This window comes from Lontra canadensis, unplaced genomic scaffold (assembly GCF_010015895.1).
Source record: "Lontra canadensis isolate GAN:19392208 unplaced genomic scaffold, GSC_riverotter_1.0 scaffold4, whole genome shotgun sequence".
Lineage (NCBI taxonomy): Eukaryota > Metazoa > Chordata > Mammalia > Carnivora > Mustelidae > Lontra > Lontra canadensis.
The window spans coordinates 35,049,569-35,074,453 of NW_022630998.1; the positions used below are offsets into that span (position 1 = coordinate 35,049,569).

At 35.1% G+C, this 24,885-nt stretch overlaps 1 protein-coding gene across 1 annotated transcript in view; it reads left to right on the plus strand.

The window, feature by feature from the left end:
• The window catches only part of WDR41 (WD repeat domain 41), a 40,165-nt gene that overhangs the window by 6,686 nt on the left and 8,594 nt on the right, over positions 1 to 24,885 (plus strand). Inside the window, exons 3-8 of the mRNA XM_032847947.1 lie at positions 6,442 to 6,490; positions 7,763 to 7,894; positions 10,380 to 10,442; positions 15,349 to 15,460; positions 18,144 to 18,206; positions 22,090 to 22,200. Coding sequence (XP_032703838.1) covers positions 6,442 to 6,490; positions 7,763 to 7,894; positions 10,380 to 10,442; positions 15,349 to 15,460; positions 18,144 to 18,206; positions 22,090 to 22,200 — 530 coding nt within the window. The remainder of the gene's footprint in view (positions 1 to 6,441; positions 6,491 to 7,762; positions 7,895 to 10,379; positions 10,443 to 15,348; positions 15,461 to 18,143; positions 18,207 to 22,089; positions 22,201 to 24,885) is intronic.

The following is a 24,885-nucleotide window of genomic DNA, read 5'->3' on the forward strand; positions in this document are numbered from 1 at the left end:
ATATCATTTTATTGAGAATTTTGCAGAAGGATTTTCTTGTTTTCTTGGAGGCTCAGCTAAAATCAGTGAGTGGAAAATTTTCACAGATTGGTTTTTGAAGATACCAAATAAATCCTGTATAACCTAACAGACAGCTGCCTTTTCTTTTCTTCTTACTGTTTTTTGAACATGAAGTGAGGGTCATATTGATTGGGAGATCACTAAAGAAGGCTAAGCCTCAGCGAGAGTCTTCCAAAAAATGGACTGTGCTAAAATTGCATGTAATACTCTAGCACTTGACACATTAAACTAAACTGAGTTCATAACACATTTTAAGAATAGTTTTCTTTGTTGCTTATTTGACCATTCCTTGCTCCTCCAGGAAACAGACAAGGTTATGTAGGATGGTGATCATGACTGGAAAAGAATCAGGTGACCCATGAAATGCCAGAGTGGAGAACGGAATGTGCCCCCAGGATAGCTGGTGAAGCTGTACATTCACAAGACTCTAAACAAACTCAGCCAGTTTTGTAATTCACTGACAACAAACAGTATGTTACATCTTTAAGGAAACATTCTTGAACTAAAATTATCTTTCTCACTAACATTCAGAGAATAGAAATCAGTAGTCAAGGTGATTTAGACGCTTTTAATACCTGAGTTCCCGGCAAAACAGATAGCAAAATGGAATTGAGCACACAAATGGTTTATTAGAGCGAGACATCAATGAAGGGAAAACAGAGAAAGCAGGATTAGATGAGGGGAGCTATCTCAGACTGTGGTGCAGCTCTGACAAAGGCTCTCTAGGCCCAGTGGGGACCTCTGGAGGAAAGAATGCTCTTTAGAGGAATTCTGTGTTGGATAGAAATAAATGGGGCTTTTAACCCTCCCTTGCTTAGTCGTTTGCTGAGGGCCATCCAGGAATGTGCTTCCAGGTCCATGGCCCTGTTTAATTTTTTTTGGCTAGGAGCCAACTGAGATAGTATGACTTTGGCTTGAAAGCTGAAGTGGACCCTAAAGTGAACAGCTGGAGGCATGTTAACCACATTCCTCAGAGCTGGGCAGCTTCCTCTCTTGAAGGGATATCTGCAAGATGTATGTTGCCTTTCCTATACAAACTGTTTCTTGGGATCAGTAATAATGGATGGGAAGAAATTTCTCTTTATGGAAGAATTCAAGCTAGGAAGGATCATGAAATTGGAATATCGTCATTTTGCAACCTCTGATAACAAATTTAGACAGTTTATTGTTGGTTGGTAACATCACATGCTCACAAAACAAAGACTACCAGAAATTACATTTCCTGTTGGAGTATATGAACTCCCAATGAAATGGCCCTACCGAAAAGTCAGATTTAAATCTGATTAAGTCTCTAGATATATCAATTTACCGGAAATACAGGGGACAAAGGTGCATGTTGAATGATTGCATAGGAAGGAAGCTAGCAAAATCCAGACTGTGAGAACTCTATGAGACAGATGTTTAATTGCAGGGAGAAAACTAGAAGAAGGAATGAATAGAATAGACGAGACTTCAGAGATAATCCACCACTGCAATTACAAACTTTATTTAGATCCTGCTTCTCATAAACTTAAAAAAATCCTGAGACAGGGAAATTTGATTCTTGAGTACATGGTGATATTAAGAAATTAAATTGTTTCTTTAGTCCTGATATAAAGGAGTTCTAAAAGATACACACTGAAATATTTACTGATGACATGTAGTTAGTGGATTTACTTCTAAGTAATCTCCAGGGGGTGCTTGGGTGTGTACAGAGGAAACAGTATTGGCCATGAGCTGATAATTATTGAAGAGAGATGAGGAATACCTGGAATTTTTGTTATACTGTGTATACTTGAATGTATATTTAAGTTATCTGTGATAAAAAATTAAAAAATATATATTTGATATAGAGGAAATAATAATGCCAATTTAAAAGGTATTTTAGTTTCAGAATAAAACTTTTTCTTAGATATTAGGTACAGGAATCACACAGATGGACCTGAACATAAAAACTAATTTCTGGCAAAAAGCTGAGTTAAAGGATGTTGGCTTTGATATATAACCCTAGTGATTTCTAATACTTCATCTTGAGTTAGGTAGACTTATTCACTCAAATCACTGGTACACACCTGGACATCTGCAAGCTTCCCACTCAGATGTAGGCTTACTTGAAAAATAAGGGCAGAGCAGAATGTTTCCCCTATAGAAACAGATAAAACCCTCAGAGAAAACCCTGCAGGGTCTGAACTGAGCATTCTTAATTCATTCTCATACACTCATTTATTTGACCAGTGAGGCAGAGAGAGGCCAGGGATGTTTCTCTAGTAGTAGAAATTCTTTCACAGAAGCTTGAGCTCAGGTGAATGGAGGTTTCCCCTGATAGAAGTCCTAGGGAATTTTGGTTTTCTAGTATTTGTAAACTTTGATGTTGTAGTTTAGCTTTCTGTTTGTGATTTGGGGGAGGGAAGAATTTACTAAGGGTTTACCTTTTCTATTGACCATGAAAACTATGGAAATATCCCACCTTCATTGTGTGTAACTAAAAAAGGACCTTAGACATTCAGGTATTAGAGTTATGTTAATGTATGCATTTTTCTTAAGAAAAAAAAGTTTGGTGGATGTTCCAGTAAATCTCTTGAAAGGATCAGTGACATCAATGTGTGTGGCTCATGGAAACGCTTTCAAGTTCCCTTCCACTTCTCTTACAAGTTTCTACATACTTCTCTGATTTTCTTCAAGTAGTTCTAATAGATAAGTAAAAATCTATTTGAAATGAAAGTTTTCTATTTTTTTGGTTTGGTTGGGTTTTTGATATTGTACCATTTTTCATTTCTATTTTATTGTAAGAAATATATACTATTTTAGTTGCATCATGCATTAGAAAGTACTTGTGGATTGGGTGGGGAGTTAGTTAACCACAGGGATTTTGTGTTTTGCTGTAATAATGTTCTATTTTTATTTTTCCAGTGCTTTTTGGTAGATAATGAGTACAGGAAGTTTTATGGACTATACCTTTCATTGTGTCCTCTAAGGTTGTATGTGAATCTGTAGCACCTTTACCTAATTGAAATAAATTTAAATGAATAAGAACTGTTAGATAAGCCCTTAAGTAATAGACATAGGAATTACTTGTGAAAATATTTTGTGTTATATAGATCTTTGCGAAGCTTTGCTGTACTTTTCAGTTCACAGTTGGCAAGAATGAGAGTACTTTTCTCTGGGATGTTTAAAAGGAATGACTTCTGTAAATTGAAATGAGTACAAATGAGAATTCTCAATGGATTTGTGATCTGGACCCTATAGCATTACTTAGTAATGTAGACTGAGCTCTTTAAAGGCAAGAACTATTCTTTTTTTTTTTTTTTTTTTTTTTTAAGATTTTTATTTATTTATTTGACGGAGATCACAAGTAGGCAGAGAGAGAGATGGGGAAGCAGGCTCCCGGGCGAGCAGAGAGCCTGATGTGGGGCTCAATCCCAGGACCCTGGGATCACGACCTGAGCCAAAGGCAGAGGCTTTAACCCACTGAGCCGCCCAGGCGCCCTGGCAAGAACTATTCTTTTGAGCTTTACTTTCAGTATCAAATATGTATTATCAAATATACATCAGTACATTTTTAAACAATTGCTGAATTTTAAGATTTTGAAGCAAGAACCACATATAATTGATCTTGACATTTCCTTGTCACCCAGCATGAATCTTACTAAATACATTTTATACTAATTAGGAAGGAAGCATTTCTCTTAAAACCGTAACTATAGATTTGAATCTTTGGAGTCTATGAATTTAGAATGTTTTAAAAAATTATTATATGTAATTTTAATGCAGTACAGCCACAGTTCTCCCTTCCACTGAATAGTTTAAACCTTACTGGCATTTTAATTACTCCTTTTTTATAGTTCATTACTTCTTTGTAGCAATTACAGTGTATCTTACTATTAGGAATTCTTGGGTTAAATTTTCATTTCTGATTTGCAGGTGGCTGAAGTGTGTGCTTGACTGATTAGGATGAACTGATTATAGTTTAAGATAAACTGATAAAGTGTAGCTAGTTTTCAATTATCCATCCTAATAGCATGGATAATTGTAATTTGCAAATGATCTCCTAGCCCTTTATTCATTATTTTATGGGAGATACTAATATGTAACAAAGTTATATTGATTTGCATTTCTAAGCTTCATGTTTTCTCTTTAGAGGAGGTAATAATAAATACTGAAATGGCAAAAAAAAAAAAAAAAAGAAAAAGGCAGGAGGAGACTATATAAGAAAATTGAAAGGCCTGGATATCCACCAACTGGGTAATTGACCTGTGAGCAATAAAAAATTGGCTGTGATTTCATGCATTACTATTGAACATTGTTTAGATTTAACTTTTGTTCACTACTGATTGAATTAAAGTTTGAGGCGAAATGCTCTATATCTCATTTCTTAACTCTCAACCGTTCAGTCGTCTCTCATTGTGAACTCATGAGATTCAGACATGATAAAACAATAATGAGAAGTGAAAAATCAGGGTTAGAAAAGAGTATGTATTTTAAACCTGCAGTCTTCTATAAGGGAGAAAAGCAATTATAAGAGTTTCGAGAATCAATAGAAATTGATGTTTTATACCAAAGAAAACTTAAGATCTTGAGTCCTGCCTCGCCACCATCACTATACAGATAAAAAGAAATCAATAGGCCTAGAAACATGAGCTATTAAACATTGACATCCAGCAACTATTTTTGATACTTAGGCATTGTTTAGTATTTTGATTCAGAAAAATGTGTGTTATTAAATAAGAAATTGTATTTTTAATTTAAAAATGATTTTTTCTTTAATTTCCAGATTTTTTATATACTTCATTTTGAAATAAGAATGTTAGGCATGGATTTAAAAAAAATTCTGCATGTGATTTCTTACTAGTTACCTAGGAAATTCCTGAGGTCCTTCCATTAAAAGGATAGGTAGTTCTAGATTTAAAAAATTGTTAACAGACTTTGGTGAGGTTGTGTTTGACCAGTTTCCCGTCTCCTGAATAATTTCTTAGCTCCTATAGTAGGAGCTATAATTGAAGGATTTAGAAATGAGTACTGAAATGAGTATGGGAATTATCAGAGCCAGTGAAGACAACAGTTATTTATGGGACTCTGAAACTGAGCATGAGAAGTTAGAACTTGAAGCTCAGTTTGGAGTTTTAAGGAAATTGTCACATGACTGAAGTAGTGAGATTTTATGGATCTCATATAGTGGTAAAATTGATTAGAATTTCCTGATACTCTCAGTAACAAAGTAACTTTTGTTGTCTTAGTGTATCAATTCCCCAGTGATAGACTTGTATGTTTCCTGTAATGAAGACATTCAAGACGTACCCAGATCTTATGAAACCCACTAACAGTCTTGCAAGGAAGAACACGTTTCTTAAATGTCATGGCTGCCAGTGGATTATCATTACTTATGGTTGTTAACTATAAGGGGCCAGGTAGGCATAGTTCATAGCTGGCTTTCTATGATACCATTTCGTTCCATCCTTTTCAAAAAACAAATGTTAGAATTTCAGTGAATGAAAGTGATATGGGAACAACTTTGAATCAATTTTGATTCGTTAAAGAATCATTAACAAACATGTACTACGTTATTAATGAATTACTTGACATGGTGTTATTGCTGTATGCTGCTGTGTTGGGACATTGCTTGAGAACAATAGTTTCTTGATTTTCCTATAATGCATTCACTATGATGAGTAATTGTGTGCAGCAAATTATTTTTCTTGGCATTCTTTGTAGCATGGATATCTTCTGCTCTATAAAATGTGTATGATTATTCCTTTATGTAGAGTGAATGGGAAGTAAAGAGCAGAGAGAAGCTATAACCGAGTTCATCACAGCTCTTTTTTCATGGCAGGAAGTAAACTTTCCTTTGCCATTTTGCATTTCAAGTATTTCCACTAAAAAACAAAACAAAAACCCACAAAAAAACCTCAAAGCTTCCAAACTAAGAACACAGTATTTACATGAAAAGACAGAGCCAAGTGGAGCAAAAGAGAGATTTTGGCTTTAAATAGTAGTTAAAAAATCCTTACAGAGAAAATAATAGAAATAATGAACTTATCTGGAGATGTGATTCTTTTGTTCCACTCTTGGAATACCACTTCCTATCAGTGAAGCTCTTCCTCAGTTTGGTTTCATATCACCTGTCGGGGTATAATTATATATTTAAAGCCAGGAATGACTTTAAAGATTATTTATAGGTCTCTCTCTTTCTTAGAGTTTTAGCAGTTGATTCATTGTAATGCTGTGAATGGTGCATAAAACTTAGAAGGTAGTCTATAATTATTTGTTGAATTAGCTTAACTTAATCAGGATTAATATTAGTTAAAATACCATTAATAAATTCTGATAATTCTTAGAAATTTTAGCCTATAAATATCACCAGAAAATTTTTTTTAATTTATTCTTTTACCTTTTTTCTCTACCCAGATTTGCGTCTGCTGGTGATGACGGAATTATAGTTGTGTGGAATGTCCAGGTGTGTATTCTATGTAAATTGTGTAATAAAGACAGGACTGTGTAGATGAGTCTGCATTCATAAACACTACCTGGATATATACCTGTATATAAATATACTGAAACTAATTAATACTTGAAAAAGTTTACTTGGCCTGAATCCATTTAAAATGGGGGTCAATATTTCATAATAGGGAAAGTTTTAATCTTACTGAACAAAATTTAAGTTTTCAGCAACTATGCACTGACCCTGAAAATGAATCAAGTGTTGATTTTTGTGGGAGATAGAATTTTTATTTCAAAATTGTGTGATAGCATAAATACAATATTTTTCTCATGTTTGACTTTAATAGGAATGTAATAAAAGGCTAATTTTTTTCAAAAATATTTAAGGCTTCACCAAATTTTTAAGGCTGATCTTTTGATATTCAAATTATTCTCTTTTGAAGCATTTATCTTCTCCCTGTATTTTAATTATTATCTGGTCTGACTCTCTGATCCTCATTTTTCAGTGGCTTTGCCAGTGATTAAAGCAGTTATTTAACATTGTGTTCACCACGTTCATGAAATCCTGCAGCCTTGGAAGGGTTTGCAATTTATGTTTTATTTACATTGGATCTTTATGTGTTTACTACTTGGGAAAATCAGTGAGAGACTGATAGCTGAAGACACTGGATAGATAGGAATAGATGCTGGTGTTAGAGATGGAGTGGAGACTGACTTTATGAATGGTTGAACTACTCTGGGATGTGTACAGTATATGTATAGTGTTGGTGTTATGCTAACTTTTATTTCCTTCAACAGTTTAGTTTTGGAGATTTAGATAAAAATACTTGGGTAATGAGGCTCCTTATTTTTCCCCCAGATTAGTAACTGATATTTTTATGCTTAATTTACACAATTCTTAAAACTACATAGTATGGTTTTAAGAATATCCCTTTAAATTTTCATGTAACTGGGTATTATATGCAGACAGTGTATTGTGGAACACTACATCAAAAACTAATGATTTGTACTGTATGGTGACTAACAAAACATAATAAAAAATAAAATAAATTTCCATGTAAAAATATGCTAAAAATTAGTATTTTCTATTAGAAAATAATTATTTATGACCACTCTTTAGTACATGTTTAGATTCTATTTGATTGCTTAAAGTTAAGTTGTAACATCTAGGTAATTAAAAATGGAATTATGTATTTTGTATATGGTGATTCTTCTTAATGTTGTCATTTAAGATTATTTAAGTCATAAAAATGATATGAGCCTATTAAAATTTTTATTGGTATTTCAGACAGGAGAAAAACTTCTGGAACTTAACGGACACACTCAAAAGATAACAGCTCTTATTACATTTCCTTCCTTGGAAGCTTGTGAAGAAAAAAATCAACTGATTTTGACAGCTTCTGCTGATAGAACAGTTATTATATCCTTAAATCTGGAAGAAAATGAAATAGCTATAGTCACCCAAGGGACCAGTATATACATTATTAGTTTTTAGCCTTTGAGGGCTTGTCTGTACATTCATTTTAGCAAAAATGATTTTGCTCTAGTCTTCATAATACACTTCTTAAAAGTATTAGGCATCTGAAAAGTATTAGACTGGAAATAGGTAAAGGCTTATTATTGATGAAAACCCCATGACTAAAGCTGTTCTTTCCAGAGTTACTATTACATCAAGTTATAGAAAATGGAGAATTTGGGCTTAAAAGTACTTACTTATCTCAGTTTGCTTTCCAATTTAGAGAAACAAAGATGAGTTAGACTGCAGAATAATTCACATTTGTGTTTGTACAGCATTGTACAGCAAAAGAAGTGTAATGGCCCCAACCCATAAGAACCTTTTGAACATCTGAGCTTGGCAGAAAAGTGAATTACCATCTGCTCAGTGTTTAATATTTAGTATTTAAAAACAATTTTAAAAGAGTAAACTCCCCCCTCCCACCCTGGCCAACTTGTAGGTAAAAATTTAACGTGTAACAAAATGGCAAAGTTTTGTAGAGAGCACTTATGTGTGCTAGGCATTGTTCTATTTAATGTATATTACATATGTTTTTACATATATTCCATATACATATATAACATGTTTAATTCTTATAATAAGTATTCTTATTCTCACTTCCAGAAAAGAAAAGAGAGGCACAGAGAGTTTAAATAACTTGTCTTCGGTCATACAGCTATTTGAGGACAGATGGCAAGCAGTCTGACTGCAGGGTCAGAACTCTGAACCACTATATAATACTGCCTTCATAAAATATTTTCCTTAAACAAATTCAGCCTTTAATATTTATATGAGGAATTAGATTTGCGAAGGCCTTGGCCAAATACTTAATGGAAACTTCAGTCTTACTTTTTTTTAATAAAAAAAGGTATCAGAGATTAGCTTTAAATAGTCTGTGCTTACCTGAGAATTCTGTTTAAATAGTTTGAAGCATTAGGAAGTGAGAGTATGCCCAGAGGAGTAGGTGTTTCCTGGGCTTCTTCAGAACCAAGACAGAGTTTATTATGCACTTTATTTTTTTGAAAGATTTTATTTATTTGTTAGTGTGAGTGAGTGAATGCATGCAAGCCTTACCATGAGAAGGAGTGAGGGGTGGAAAGAGAGGGAGAAGCAGACTCCCCTGATGAGCAGGGAGCCTGACCGGGGGACTCAATCCCGTGACCTGACTGAAGGCAGATGATTAACTGACTGAGCCATCCAGGTGCCCCATAACGCACTTTAAATGAGCTCATTAGCTCAAGTGATTTCTAGACAGATTGCTAATAGGTGAAAAAATTTCAAGGTAAGATTTACAGGCCATAAAGTGTATTTTGTGATGACAGTGTTGCATAAGCAATATTACATAGGTTTGAGTCAGAGTAACTTTATTACTACTGTTCCATTGAGACAAATATTATTTTAGGGCCTAAACTTTGTTTTCAGTATCAGTATAATCTACAAAAACAGAATTTAAAATACTTTGTTTTTATTAGACCATTCCTAAGCTACTATAATCTTAGAGGCAATTATTAAGTGGCTATTATAGTATGGAGATGAGTAGTTGAGACAGTGACAATATGAACTTCACTTTAAAATGATGGTATAGAGACATTTTCTTCACTGATTTTCTTGTTAAAAATAATTCCAGGATGCTTGAGCCTCCACTATTAATAAAATTTATTAATTAAATGTTGAAGATAAATTTTTAATTTTTGTCAAGTGAGTCTTAACTCCATTCATTTACGTGTATGTGTGTGTGTGTATACATATATACATGTATATGTGTATATATATTTGTCTGCATGTTATAAATGTGTGCCCAAAGATGCTGTAAAATGTATATGTTACCTTAGGAAATGGGATGAAAAGTTGGAAAATTGTTACGCTCCTTAAGTCAGACTAACCTCAGACACTTAATGGAGGTTCTTTAATGGTTTTAAATATGTTTACAAGTAATACACTGTCACAGGGTTCTTTGAATTAGTAGAATAGTAGTAAATCATGCCATGCATGTTGAGGAGCTTTCAAGTGAGAATTAATGGAGTTGACAGTTTTGGGTATACATACATCGTTCAATGTTTATTAGATTATGGTGGACAGTTTTAGAGAGTAAGTCTTAAAATTTAAACACTTGTAAAAATATTTAATGCCTGTAAATACTCAGTATTCAGACCACTCATTTTGTTGACATTTTCACATAGTTTGATAGTAAAATTTGCCTCAAACTTATTTTAGATTGTAAGCTTGCTATGCTGAGTTGATAACTTACTATATGATTTAATTTTAATAATAGTATAAATGATAAATATTTTATGCTTTACTTCAAGATTTTTCTACCTGAGTGTGTAACATTCATAATTTAATTATTAGAAAACTTATCTCCTGAGATTTTAACCTTTTGTTTAGAAATTATTTCTTAACATAAGTTTACTTATGGGATTGTGATACCGGCAGACAGGTTCGGAAAGTATCCAGCTTCCAGTCTACTGTAAAGGTAAAATCTTGTGCGTTATCTACTGGTAATAATGTTGTTTCAGAAAAAATGTTTAATAAGTTATATGAAATTACTTTTGTTGGTTTTAGGAATTATTTCTTTCACACATACCTACAGTCATTTGATTGTTCTAAGACTGGATTTTTTTTAAATTTTTTTTTTTTTTAAGATTTTATTTATTTGACAGACAGAGATCACAATTAGGCAAAGAGGCAGGCAGAGAGAGAGGAAGGGAAGCAGGCTCCCCGCCGAGCAGAGAGCCCGATGCGGGGCTCGATCCCAGGACCCTGGGATCCTGACCTGAGCCGAAGGCAGAGGCTTTAACCCACTGATCCACCCGGGCGCCCCTACAAGACTGGATTTTTGAGAGCTTCTGTATTAAATGTTAGAATGTTTGAACTTTAAATTAGATCTAGGGGTGAATATATAACAACATAAGGAAAAGGATAGTACCTAGTATGTTTCTTGTAGGTAATTTTAGGAAGATGTGTTACCTGCAGAATGACTATTTCAATAGCTAGTCTTTTTTGTTTTGTTTTGTTTTGTTTTGTTTTTTGTATTTTGAACTAAAAACATGGATTTATTTGTTCCTCAGTCTCTGCTTTTTATATGGTTATGAGGATGAGACAAATGAATTACTTAGTTCCAGAAAAATGTTATGTGGCTGATAGGCTGCTACTATTAATTCCTTTCATTTTACAAACAAATATTAATTGGGGCTTATCACATGATACAAATCCTGCCCCATGTTGGAGAGGACCTTGTTACTTTGATTCCTACAGAAGTTACCTCAGATGTTCTTAGAAAATGCCACTCTTTTTCAATATTGTCAGCAAGTTTGAGGAACTGGTCTTGTAAAATGTGATGTTTCCTTATTTGTTTTAAGGATAATTTGTCTTTACATTGAAGCTAACAATTTTTTTTTAATGTTAAAAGAATTGCTTTGTGCCAGTAATCAAGGTTTTTGATTTTTTTTCTTAAAAGGCATCATCTGTGATAGCCATCTCGTGCTACTATTGCTCTTCTTGTTATCAATTTAGTAGAGTTTCTGAGGAGAAGAAAGTGTCCAGAAATACTTGTATCCAATTTAACCATGGACTGTATTTGAGCAAGTTAATAAAGTATTAGTTTGATGAGAATTTCAAGGCTTTATTTGATCTGAAAAGGTGCTTTTTAAAAATTCCTTAAGAAATATCCCTGCCGTTTGATAGAGGTCATAAGGTTTCAAATGAAAATACATGAACTGAAGGAATAGAGAATATTCAGAAGAAAAAGTTTGGTGTATTTTGGACAAATTCCTTTGGTGAACTGTTTATAGGAACTGATCATTAAGAGGTATCTTATTCCAGTGTGGTGAAAGTACTTTTTGAAGAAGTTTTACTGTAATGTTAGCTCGATGGTTCTTTTTACTCCTGCTGTGATTATGTTTCACATAAGACACTGTGAAAAATAGCATTTCACTCACCTTATTTCAGGGATTCAGTTCTCCTTGAAGAGATAATTTATCAAAATCAGATTCCTAATAAATATAAGAAATACTATTATTTTTTGAGTTATTAAAATTTTTATCATTGTTCGTATTAGCAAGGAAAGGATGAAGTTGGCATTTTTTTTTGCTGTTGAGAGTATAAGTTGATGATATTCCTAGAAGGCAGTTTGACGTTATTAGTGAAAATTTTAAAATGATTACATGAATTGACCCAGAGATTCTACTTATAGAGAACTCTTTAAAGGAAATTACAGAAAAAAAAAAAAAAACCTTAGGCAGAGATTTATGAACAAAAATGTCTATTGAAGATATATTTTATAAATGGTTGATTGGCAGTATCCTAAATGTCTTACAGGAAAATACTTAAATTACAGTAGATAAATATGCTAAGAATGGTATTTCAGAGAATTCATAAGGAGTTTGGAAAATCCTAATAAGATGTTAAGTGGCAAAAGAAGTATATTATCCTTAACAAAATACTAGCAAATCAACAACATATAAAGAGGATTATACACCATGACCAAATAAGACTTATCTTAGTTTAACATTTGAAAAATCAATAACTGTAATATGCTATAGTAAGAATAAAAGACAAAAAACCACGATCATCTGAGTAGATGCAGAGAAAGCATTTTATAGACTTTAGCATCCTCTCATGGTAAAAAAACAGTCAACAAACTAAGAATAGAGAGAACTTCACCAGCATAATAAAGGACATTTGTGAAAACTCAAAAGCTGACACCATATTAATGGTGAAAGACTAACTGGAACTTTTTCCCCTGAGATCAGGAAGAAGACAAGGATGGCACTCTTGAGTGTTGTGGGCAATAAAAAAGAAATAAAAGGCATCCATATCGAAAAGGAAGAAATAAAACTGTATTTACAAGTGACATGGTCTATATACTAGATCTTAAATTGATAACCAAAACTGTTAGAACCAATAAATAAATTTAGCAGGGTTTCAGTATACAGTATAAATATACAAAATTAATTATATGCCTATACACTAGTAACAAATATCCAAAAATGAAATTAAGAAAAAAAAATTTAGAAAAACTAAGGAAATGAAATGAATTTACAGTAGCATCCAAAAGAATGAAATACATAGAAACAAATTTAAAGAAGAAACAAGAGAGTTGCACATGAATAATTACAAAATACTTTTTGGAAGAAACTAAAGAAAATCTAAGGAACTGGAAAGTCATTCCATATTCATGAATTGAATTTAATGTTGTTAAGATTGTAGCAGTACCCAGAATGATCTGTACATTGGACACTGTCTCCCCCAAAATCCCAGCAGGCTTCCCTCCCTCCAAGAAATTGACAAACTGATCCCTAAAATTCATACAGAAGTGCATGGGACCCCAGAATAGTTAAAACAATTTTGCAAATAAAAAGCAAAGTTAAAAGATTCAAAGTTCCCAATGTCAAAATTTATAACAAAGCTATAGTAATTAGAATAGTGTGGTACTAGATAAGGATGTCATACAGATCAATGAAATATAATTGAGAGTCCGGAAATAAAACCTTACATATTTGATCACTTGAGTTTTGACAAGGATGCCAAGACTTTTCAAAAAGAGCAAGAATAGTGTCTTCAACAAATAATGCTGGGTCAACTGGATATCCACATGCCAAAAAAAAAAAAAAAAAAATTGGATCCCTGCCTCATGCCCTATATAAAACTCAAAATGGATCAGAGATCATAAAAAAACCTGAAACTGTAAAAACTCTTAGAAGAAATATGGGAGAAAATATTTGTGATCTTGGACGACACCAAAAAAACAGTAACAAAAAAAGTGATAAATTGCATTTCATCAAAATGAAAAGCATTTATACTTCGAAGAACCCTATCAAGAATGTGAAAAGACAACCCATAGAATGGGAGAAAATATTTGCAAATCATATATCTGATAAGGAACTTGTATCCTGAATATATAAAGAACTCTTAAAGCTCAACAATAAAAAGACAACCAAATTAAAAATCGGTAATATGAAAGATTTCTCCAAAGAATATATACAGATGGCCAGTAAGCATGTGAAAAGAAGCTCAACATCATTAAGTATTAGAGAAATGCAAGTCAAAACCATTATTTTTTTGCAATACTATTTCAATATTTTTTGCAATACTATTTCATGTACATTAGATGGCTAATACCTGAGACAGGTAATAATAAGTGTTGATAAGGAGACGGTCAGGAACCTTCATACGTTGCTGCTGGAATTGTAAAATGGTAAAGCCACCTTCAAAGTTGTTTGTTCATCAGAATATTAAGCAGAGTTATCATTTGGCTTAACAATCTTAGTCCTAGGTATTCCTATTTCATTGTCAAGAGATGAAAGTTATGTCCACACAAAAACTTGTATGTGAATATTCATGGCAGCACTATATATAACACAAAACTAGTATAAATGTCCACCAACTAAGGATAGATAAGTGTGCTGTATCCATACAGTAGAATATTATTTGGCAAAAAAGGGAACAAAGTATATTATTAAATATTGATACTTAAATATTAAGTACTGATATTATTAAACATTCCAAAATTAGACAGGGTAGGAACTTTTGAAATATAAACTGCATTATTTTCAACCCTTTTTATTCCAGCAGCTTTAAAAGCAACCCTACCCTCTGCTTAGACAGGACTACCAGAACCTTTTCTTTTTTATTTTTCTGTCACTCTTATCCTTGCACTCATTCAGAGTCATGTGTGGGCAGAGTACAACTAAAGGTGTGGACTTTAAAGTACTATTCAAGTTAAAGGACTTCTGTAGACTTGAAAAACTCATTTTCCCAAGTTAAGAATTAGGAGATACTAATTTGAGAATTACATAAAAACTAAGGTCATATTCCATTTTTATTTTTAAAGGAAGTTTATTTAAGCTTTGTGTATTAATTATCTATTACTGAGTATCAAATTACCTCAAAACTTTGTTGCTTGAAACAATATATATTACCTCACAGTATTAGTGGTCAGGAATAAAGAACAGCTGAGCTAAGTAGTGTTGGCTCAGTGTGTATTATGAAGTTGCTGTCACCTGAAGGCTTGAGTGGGGTTGGAGGTTCATGTGCTTGGTGAGGTAATGCTGGCTGTTGTCCAGAGGTCTCAGTGTTTTGCACATCCATCTTTCTCTATATGGCTGCTTATATGTGTTCACACTTGAGTGAGTGATCCAAGAAAGAGCTAGGAGGAAGCCACCATGTCTTTTATGATGTAGTCATAAGTCACACACCATCCCTTCTGCCACATTCTATTTGTTGGAAGCTAGTCACTTAGGAAAGCCTGCATTCAAGGGTGGGAGACATAAGCTTCACCCCTTAAGAGAATGGTAGCAAAGAACTTGTAGTTATATTTGAAAACAACCAGTGAATTCTTGAAATTCTAAACTGATTTACATTTCACATGAATTTTGCAGTGTTTAATTGTTCTTCAGAGACTAGATATTTGGCTCTCTGGTGGGAATGACCTATGTGTGTGGAACCAAAAATTAGATCTCCTGTGTAAGACCAGTCATCTTTCTGATACAGGTAAGAAAACAAATCAGAGTAATTATGAACCATGATTGATAGGCTTTAAAAGATATAATGAATCTTCAAAGAGACTTTCTATGAATACAAAGGTTAATGTAAGGGATTTTTCTTTTCAATTCTGAATATTTCCTGTAACCGTGTTTCTCCAATTCAGGTCCACGGTTGTGCAAACTCCAATTCTGTCCCAAATCAGAGGGAGAAGACACCGCCTACCCCCTTTGGCCTTCCCTTCCCTTCCATTCTTTTTTTTTTTTTTATTTTTTTATTTCTTTTTTTAATTTCTTTTCAGTGTTCCAGAATTCATTGTTTATACACCACACCCAGTGCTCCATGCAATACGTGCCCTCCTTAATACCTACCACCAGGTTCACCCATTCTAACAGCATTTCTCAAAAGTGATCAAGAAAAACCTTTTCATTTATGCTCTTGGGCTCTGTTCCTAAACTGAGTTTGATGAGCATATTGACAGGTGGAATTAAACCCTTTTGACTTTTTAATAGCATTTCCTTCTTTATTTGTGAGGTTAATGGGCTTTGAATATATTCCAAAGGATAATTTCATTTTACAATTGGTTTTGCTATAAAGTTCATACATTCTGCAAACTTACTAATGAAATTCTGTTTTCTCAGAATTTGGGTGATATTTGGTTTTAACCAAACTCAAGAAAATCATATTTAACTTCTGATACCAAGGATCTTAAAAAATAAAACTAAAAACTCTCCAGAGTAAAAACACTCAAGTACAAATGAGTAAATTTGAGTAATAACCTTGAAGTCATGTGATACACTGTTAACTATGTTTCCCATGGACACTGTAGAAAGAACATTATTAAGCATATTGAAGTTTTAAAGGTAGCGGGAGCCCTGTGAATTGTATTTACAGTTCACATTTGGAACTAACTCATCTCCACAGATACTATATTTTCCTTTGTGTTTCTTACACTAGCCTATGGCTACCTGTGAATTTTACTCCATGAAAATTATTAACTATGTTGTGAAATACTGAAGTCAGGGCTAACAAGAATGTTTTGTATGTTAGTGTAAGGAACCATCTATTATTGTAGTCTCCCTGTCTTTTGCAAGTTATCTTTGAGAACTGCTAAGTAATCACAGTATTACCCTATTTATCAGTCTCAAGAGATGGTGGAATCCTTTGAGAAAATCTTTTAGAAATCTTTGAGAAGACCATAGGGTACCATCAGTGAGCTTTTTGTGATTTGGGTTTTCCAAATTACAGGATGCCATGAATTAGCAGTGCTCTTAGATCTTTAGCTCAGGAAGCTCCTTTCATAAGCCTTGCTTGATTTTAGGCTAGTAGGCCTTCTGTTGGCAGTTATTCTGTATTTGGAAATAAGCAAAGGTAGTCCTAGTACAATGCAATGGAAAGAACCTAGAACACACGATATCTTTTGTTTTTCAAAAGCAGTATGTTCTGTGATTTTTGTATTAAGTTGCTACTTCTAGATTGCTGACTTTCCAGTGTTTTCATTATTTGATAAAAATTTTTTTTATTTGAGTATAATTGACACAATGTTACATTAGTTTCAGGTGAATAGCAGTGATTCAACAATTATATGTTACACTGTGCTTACCACAAGTGTAGCTACCATCTGTACAGCCACTGTACAGTGTTAATATAATACCACTGACTATATTCCTTGTGCTATACGTTTTACTCCTGTGACATTTTTTAAACAAGCTGTTTTCTGCATCTAGAATTCTCCTCTTACACCTCTTCCTCTGCTCTCCTGTCTCCTCCACTTCTTTGGTTTGTACCACTGCTCCCCCTTTCTCTTCCTCCACTATCCCCTCGTCATCCTTGAACAGGGAAAAATACAAAGCATACTGTCAAAACAACCCTACATGAAGAAAAGATTTAGGTTAGAAATACTCCCCATATCTCAAAAGTGCTAGTTTTTTGATGGGTGGTAAGTTAAAGCAAATGAGTAGAATATTTTCAAATTTGTGTATAATATATTTGTGTGTGTGTATGTGTATATAGGTATAAATTACATATATTTCATAATGGAAAATTAAAAGTTTTTTTACTAACTCAAAGTGGTTCTGAATCTAATATAATTCTTTAATTCTTGCTGACAAAGTAATAATTGTAATGTCTTTTATGAAAGTTAAGATTACCCTAAAATCTTTTCATGATTCAACTATAAAAAAATACTCAGAACTCTCTTACTTTTCCAGTAATACAAGAAATTTTGTGAATGTACTAATTGATTAGTAACATGCTATTTGAAGGCCATGTTCTTAGCTGTTGATTATTGTGACTTAATTAATTTACTGCCAGGGAGCCTGCTCAGGCTTTTTAAATTTACATTGAGGAAAATGCCAGCTTTACATCTTATTTGAGCTAGCCATCTTGTGAGTGATACCGGTGATTATCTTAAGGGATCCCTGGTAAAAAATGTTGACCACAATGGTAAAAATATTCAACGAGCATATTCTGCCTTTAGTAATACTATCAGTGTCTACTGTAGGTCTCACATACGTTTTGAAGGATCATTTTCCATGTGTAGGTAAGCACAGAAGTGTGGTGTAGCAGACTGTGTAAACTTTATTGTTACCACCCCCTTTCTGGGAAGTGACTGACAAATCTGAGAATGTTTTCATTTTTGATGTCATCCTTGAAGAAAATAATTGGACCTTTGTTTTATATATTTTTTAAGGGATCAGTGCTTTGATTGAAATACCTAAGAACTGTGTTGTGGCGGCAGTTGGCAAAGAACTGAGTGAGTAGGACTCTTTTTTTAAATTTCTTTTTTGAAAAAATTAAAACTAGACTTGTATACATATTTCAGAAAGACAAGTATTTAAGGGACATCTGCCCCTGCCCCAGTATTGGCCTCCTTTCATTGTTGAAGTGATGTGGAGAAGGAGACATTTTCAAGACGTTAGGTCAGTTTTTGTTCTGTGCTTGATCTAACCTCGCCAAGTAGGGGCAGGGTAACCCTATGTCTGGTGTCACAGAAGGCTACTTACATTCCATAGTCCTCTCTGTTGCTGACCCACAGCCATACACTTAGCAAACATTTTAACTACATAAAGCAGCTATCCCGTGCTTGAGTTGGATGGTTGGAGGATGTTCTTTGTGGGAATTTACTAAAGCAGCCACTATCACATTTTTGCCTCAGGAAGCCACTGGGGTCCATTTTCTTGGGAGGAATTATACCATTTCCTTCAGAGTAGTAGGGGGCCTTCAGAGCAGAGAGAAGGGGGGTTGGCAAGAGGAATTCTGTAAATGTATTAATTGATTATAAATCTGTTTGAAGGCCACTTAACTGTTGACTGTTGGCTCTTTTAGTGCCAGGGAGCCCACAGTAAGAAAAGCCTTTTGTGCCCACTGCCTTTTGAATGGAATTGGGGTGCCAAGAAGTGATAGAGTCAGCAGGCTGCTTAAAGGCTGCTTTTTTTCTACAAGAATTTTTCTAATGTATCCCAGAGGGCATTTGATGTTGCAGCCAACTTCCTCTTTCTTCAACTGACCTGTCCTTGTGTCATCATGTAAGAGAAGTAATTTTCTGGACCCTATGCTTATCCTTTCTTTCCATACAATAAGTTTCAAAAGATACGATAACTCTGTTTAGTTTTTTCTTTTCCTTGTAGAAATGCAGTTTTCCTACATTTTTGATGGCGCGGGAAACCTGCGTAGCTTTTCCTTGCCTTTCTCCTCCTGTAGCCAGCCAATCACTTTGAGTTTTGCTGATTTTACTACCTATCTCAGTGGTTCTCAGATTTTACTGTGCATTAAAATGACCTGGAGTGCCTGCTAAGAGCAGGTCTGGAGTGGGGCCAGAGCTTCTGCATTTCTGACACATGTTTTGGTGCTGCTGAGGTTGCTGGCTGGGGGCCATACTCTGAGGACCTGCTGCTCTAAATATTTTGATCCTCCTCTTTCGGTTTCACTACTGCTGCTCTGTTCAAGCTCTCATCTCCCCTCTTGCCTATTCTGTTGTGCTAGTCTCCTAACCTGCCTTCTTTCCTCTCCTCTACTGTAGTACTTCTGCAGTGTCTTGTCCTCCTCTAGTTTAGGGCTGCTCAGGTATATTTTCCAGGAGGTGCCAGGGAGAATCTCTCTAAAGGCAGGCTGATCCCTTGGTTAAAACCTTCAGTGGCTCCTGTTGCCTATAGTGGTCATTTCTACACTCTTAAATTTCTAACTAGTACAAAAGTATTTTGCTTAGTAAAAACATTAAAAGCAAGAACACGAAAACTATCATTTACCACCCTCATTTTGTAAAATTGTTTTTTAACAAAAAAGTCTGAACAACATGATCTCAGCAAAGAATAGGTTTTATTCAGAAAATAAGTTGTAAAAAATATGTAATCTTAAAAATAAGGTTCTGCATTTTGTTAGTTTTAGCATAAAATATAGTACTATTTTTCCTTACATAAAAATAAAGGGTCATGAGTTCAAGCCCTGCATTGGGCTCCATGATGGGTATGGAGCCTACTTAAAAATAAATAGATAAATAAGTAAAAAAACAATAAAAATAAATTTCATTCTCATAAATAGATTATCTTTTTTATTTCTAAGACCCAATTTGTGCCCATGTTCTCGGGTTTAAATGTTCCATATCAATTTCTTTTTTCTGTGTGAGGGCATGCTCCTTTCAACAGGAAATATAATTTCTTTCTTTTTTTTATTTAAGATTTTATTTATTTACTATTGTGTGTATGCATGAGTGAGAGGAGGGGCAGAGAGGAAGGGAGCAGGAGAGAATCAACCAGGGCTCTGTCACAAAACCTTGAGACCATGACCTCAGCTGAAACCAAGAGTTGGATGCTTAACTGAATGAGCTGCCCAGGTGCCCCTTCAGTAGGAAATAAATTTTCTGAGTGCCCTGTGTGTGTCAGTGATTTTGAGGCTTTGCTAGCTAAGCAAGGCTGTCAGCTCAGAGACTTCATCTTGGTTTAGAAGACCAGGCTATTTTTTTCTTAACCATTTTTTAGAATTGACTATTGCTTCCCTTTTGTCTTTGGATCTAATTTATATTTGTTTTATTTCCTTGAAGTTATTACATAGATGACCCTTTGAATACTTGCCTGAAGTGTTTGACATTATATTTAGGAGTTGGTAGTTTGTAGGAACATACTTGGGTATGTTTCCTTTTCTTGTCAGTATTTCAGGTTATTATTTCTGTTAGTTTGATCAAATAGTACATTGCTTGTTATTCCACAGTCCCAATCACAAGGTGATTTGGTAGTATTCCAACTATAAGTAGAATTTTTACACAACTTTGGTAGGTATCAAGAAGCGTTCCCTTTGTATTTACTGAAAGACCTAAATCCCAAGTGAGCGTGTATTTACTGAAGGACAGTTTGAATGTGAATGGCTGTCAGGATAAAATCTCTTGGCTAGAGATTTGTCAGTTGGTAACATATTGTCCAGAGACATAGAAAGAAATGTGGTATGATCTGTTTTCCAGAGAGGAATGTGAGAAAGAAGACAGACATTAGTAATTAGCCACTACTTGGAAAGGACATGACTTCTGAGACCTACCCACTTCTCAGATATCAGTCTTCCTAACCCGTGAGCATCCGTAGCACTTGGGGCAGTGACTTATTTACAGCACTGAATACATTGATCATAAGCTTGTTTATAAGGCTCACTCCCACTCTAGACCGTATTTTAGTGCAGTGACTGGGCCTTTTTCACATTTGATATCTAAGTTGCTGGAACATAATAGATGTTTAGTAAATGTTGATAGAATCACTCCTGTTGATTTAATTTTTGGGTTTTCTATATTAAAGTTAGGATCTATACAAGTTTAAATAAAACTATTTGTTAAAGTCAGATAATGAGTAAAGCAACACACTGAACATCTATTATTGTCAAAAGTATATTAAAGGAACACATTGAACATCTGTGACACACAAATATGAGGCACATTTTCAGAGAATTTATAATTCAGTAGTGTATGCCTAAGTATCAAGAAAATGTTAAAAAATTAATAGCTGCTGGTCTTTGCTGAGTTGAAGTTAAACATGAATTTGTAGCTTCTTTTGTGGCAGTACTTACTGACCTGAGAACATGAGTAGAGAAAGCTGATGATGAAGATGATTCTAGGTTGTGGATGGACCAGTCACTGGCCAAGGAGAGATGGAGGCAGGGTAGCCAGACTTGCACTGAAGCTCTAGATAGAATGGAAACTTCTGGGCTTAGAAGGGTTTTAATAAAGGAACAATTGTAAAGACACACTCACTTGGGATTTTAGTAAATCATCTCAAACATCTCAGTCATTTGAAAGTTACACTCTAGTATGAGTAAGGCTTTCTTTGGAGATGGGTTTTTCAATATTTTATTTTATTACTATTTTTTAAAAGATTTTATTTATTTGACAGAGAAAGAGGGAACACAAGCAGAGGGAGTGGGAGAGGGAGAAGCAGGCTTCCCGATGAGCAGGGAGCCCGATGTGGGGCTCAGTCCCAGGACCCTGGGATCATGACCTGAGCCGAAGGCAGATGCTCAATGACTGAGCCACCCAGGTGCCCTGGGTTTTTCAATATTTTAGATCTTTATCACTTAATGAAATGTTAGCTTTTTGAGCAGAAACAGAATTCTATCATCTTTTTGACCATTTTAAATAAAATTATGTCTTTATTTTCATTTAGTAATTTTCCGGCTGGTAGCACCCACAGAAGAATCAGTAGAATGGGATATTCTTGAAATTAAGCGCCTCCTTGATCACCAGGATAATATTCTCTCAATGGTTAATGTCAATGGTAAGCTTATAGTGTGTACATGTTTATTTTCTGTAAAATTTTGCACTTGTTAACAGAACCTGTTCTGAACTTTAGTCTTGTTTTGTTTTACGATCATGTAATTAGCATCATTTAAATAATGCTTTACACTAATAAGGGTCAGCAGTCTAATTATTCTGAGGTTTAAGCCAGTGGAACTGATCCAAGTTTCATAGATTGGTAGGTCTAAGAGGTAAGAATAAGAAAAATAGAATGAGGCAGAGAAAAAAGATGATGGAGGGAGCATGATTATCTCAGGTGCTGTGTGGTAGCTGTGGGATGACTGTCGTAGGCTAAAAATACTAACACTTAGGAGCATTTCAGCATTTTTGGCAAATGGTTCTGGTTAGTTTTTCTTATATAGACCACACAGTACAGTATCATATAGCAAGATACACACTTCGAGCAGAAGGAGCGGGTTCAAGTGGGGTGGAATCATGATTGAAGACTGCCAGAGGATACCACCAAGATAAAGGAAAGGTCTGCAGAAGTTGGGTCATATCTGCCCTCTCTGGCAGTTGTGTGATTTGACTTTCCAGACATCTTATTTGGAGTCACAGTGATATTAATCATCATCTCCTGTGAGGTGACTCTGTCATCCGATGGCAGGGTAGGATCGCAGACCACCAGTCCTGGTATTCAGTTGGCTGACTTTCAGATATAGCGACCCTTCTGTATCATCAGATCTCTGCTGGGGGATCTGCACTCCACGTTCATAGGAGAGGAGTCCTGGGTGGCTTTTGTTTTAATACAGTCTGAGGGAAACTGTGAGAGAAACTGTGCGGATGCTATGAATATGATATAGTGGGAGGACTGGATGGCCCTCCCTGACCTGAGCCCTTGGTTGGCTCTTTTTGAGTGATACTTTGTATAAGCATGAAGGAAAAACAAAGGTGAGTTCAGATAGCACCAAATGCAGTCTTCCATTTTCCTTCCACTGAATCACATTTTCAGATACGTGTGTGAGAATGCCCTTTCCAGCAGCAAAGTCCTCTTCCCTGATAGCCATCTTCTTACACAACCCAGCTGCAAGGCTTTCAAAAGACTAGGTTGTCTGTGGTGATAGAAGTTAACATGTTGGGAACACCCATTTATTTTTCTCTGGCGGCTCTTACTTTCTCTTGCCATGGTGGGCAGCACAAAAGACAAGCTCTTACTTGGGGACCCTCTGACACTGAGCCCTTAGCTCCAAGGCCCTGGAGCTGCTAACCAAAGCACAGCAGTGCCCTGGCCCATTACACTGGTCAGGCCTAGTTGTTTAGTGATGGAGCATCAGTACCATTGGTTCCGCAGGGTTCCTCAGTGAAGGTGATGGGAGGTTACTCAGGAGGCCCTAACCTCATGGCATTTCTTTTGCTGCGTGATATGCAAAGAAGCTTGTGACAGCTTAACCAAGAAAGTGTTCTTCAGGTATTTCTTTGCAACCTCTTAAGGGAAGGAAAATGGAAATCCAGAACCAAAAAATTGGTAATGAAAATTACAGGAAACCCGTAGTACTTTCTACTTTATTAATGCCCTGACCATAAAATTACACTACAAAAAATAAATAAGCCAGAAGCGTATCGAGGAATCATATATGGACAAAGAGTCTGTTAGAATTTGAAAATATTATGACAGTCATATTTTGTATGTAGCCATGTTTGCTGTACTGCAGATTTCAGTGATCCTGATATGATTCTGTTGTATAATTCCCAGCTCCATTCTCAGCCCTGTGTCTTTTCCCCACAGTTATCATGGAGGATGTGGCTAGTTACTGGGTTTGTACTTCACAGGGGAAGTACTTTTTCATTGAGGTGCCCAGGCAACCTTAGAATGGTAGGACAGAATTCCCACAAATGTGGATAATGAATAACAGGTTTGCCAGAGATATCGGAGTGTGTGAGAGAAGGTTTTCTAACGCAGACATACAGAATAACTTTGTTTACGCCTTCTAGCAAAAGGCTCTGGTGCTTCTTCATTTTATTCCTTTTCTTGTTTTGACACCATGGTATGGTAATCACAAATCATTAGTACTTGTGAGGGAAGGATAGACAATTACAAGAGTAAGATTTCATACTAAGTGACTTTTGATACATTGGATGAAAATCCATCCATATATATCATTGAGGTGGTTTTGTGTGAAACATTTTGAGTGACCTCTTTGGGAATATATATTACACAGTGATAAATTACACTAAGCTAAATACCAGTATTTTGTTTTAGGTGAAAAATTCCAACTGGGCAAAAATACTTTATTTCCAACGCATAAATGAATCACAGACAGTTGGGAGGATTAAGTCAGAGCAGGCAGCTCAGTGGTCTCGGGGTTAACTGTTAAAATGACACATGCGGAATTAGTGTCAAGAATCTTCACTCCTTCACTTTTCTGGTTCTTTTGTAGTTTGAATGAAATTGGAAAGAGGAGGGAAAGGGATGGAAAGGAAGGTCATGGAAAGAGTAGTACTACTTTAACTGTCCCACTAATAAAATTAGAAACTTACTTCTCTGCACAGATGAGAAGTGAACTTGTTTCTTCACAAAGCAAATTCTGTAGTCTGTTAACAAACATAGAAATTGGACTTGGTGGGGAGGGTCCCCTGGGTGGCTCAGTGGGTTAAAGCCTCTGCCTTCAGCTCAGGTCATAATCCCAGGGTCCTGGGATCAAGCCCCGCATCAGGCTCTCTGCTC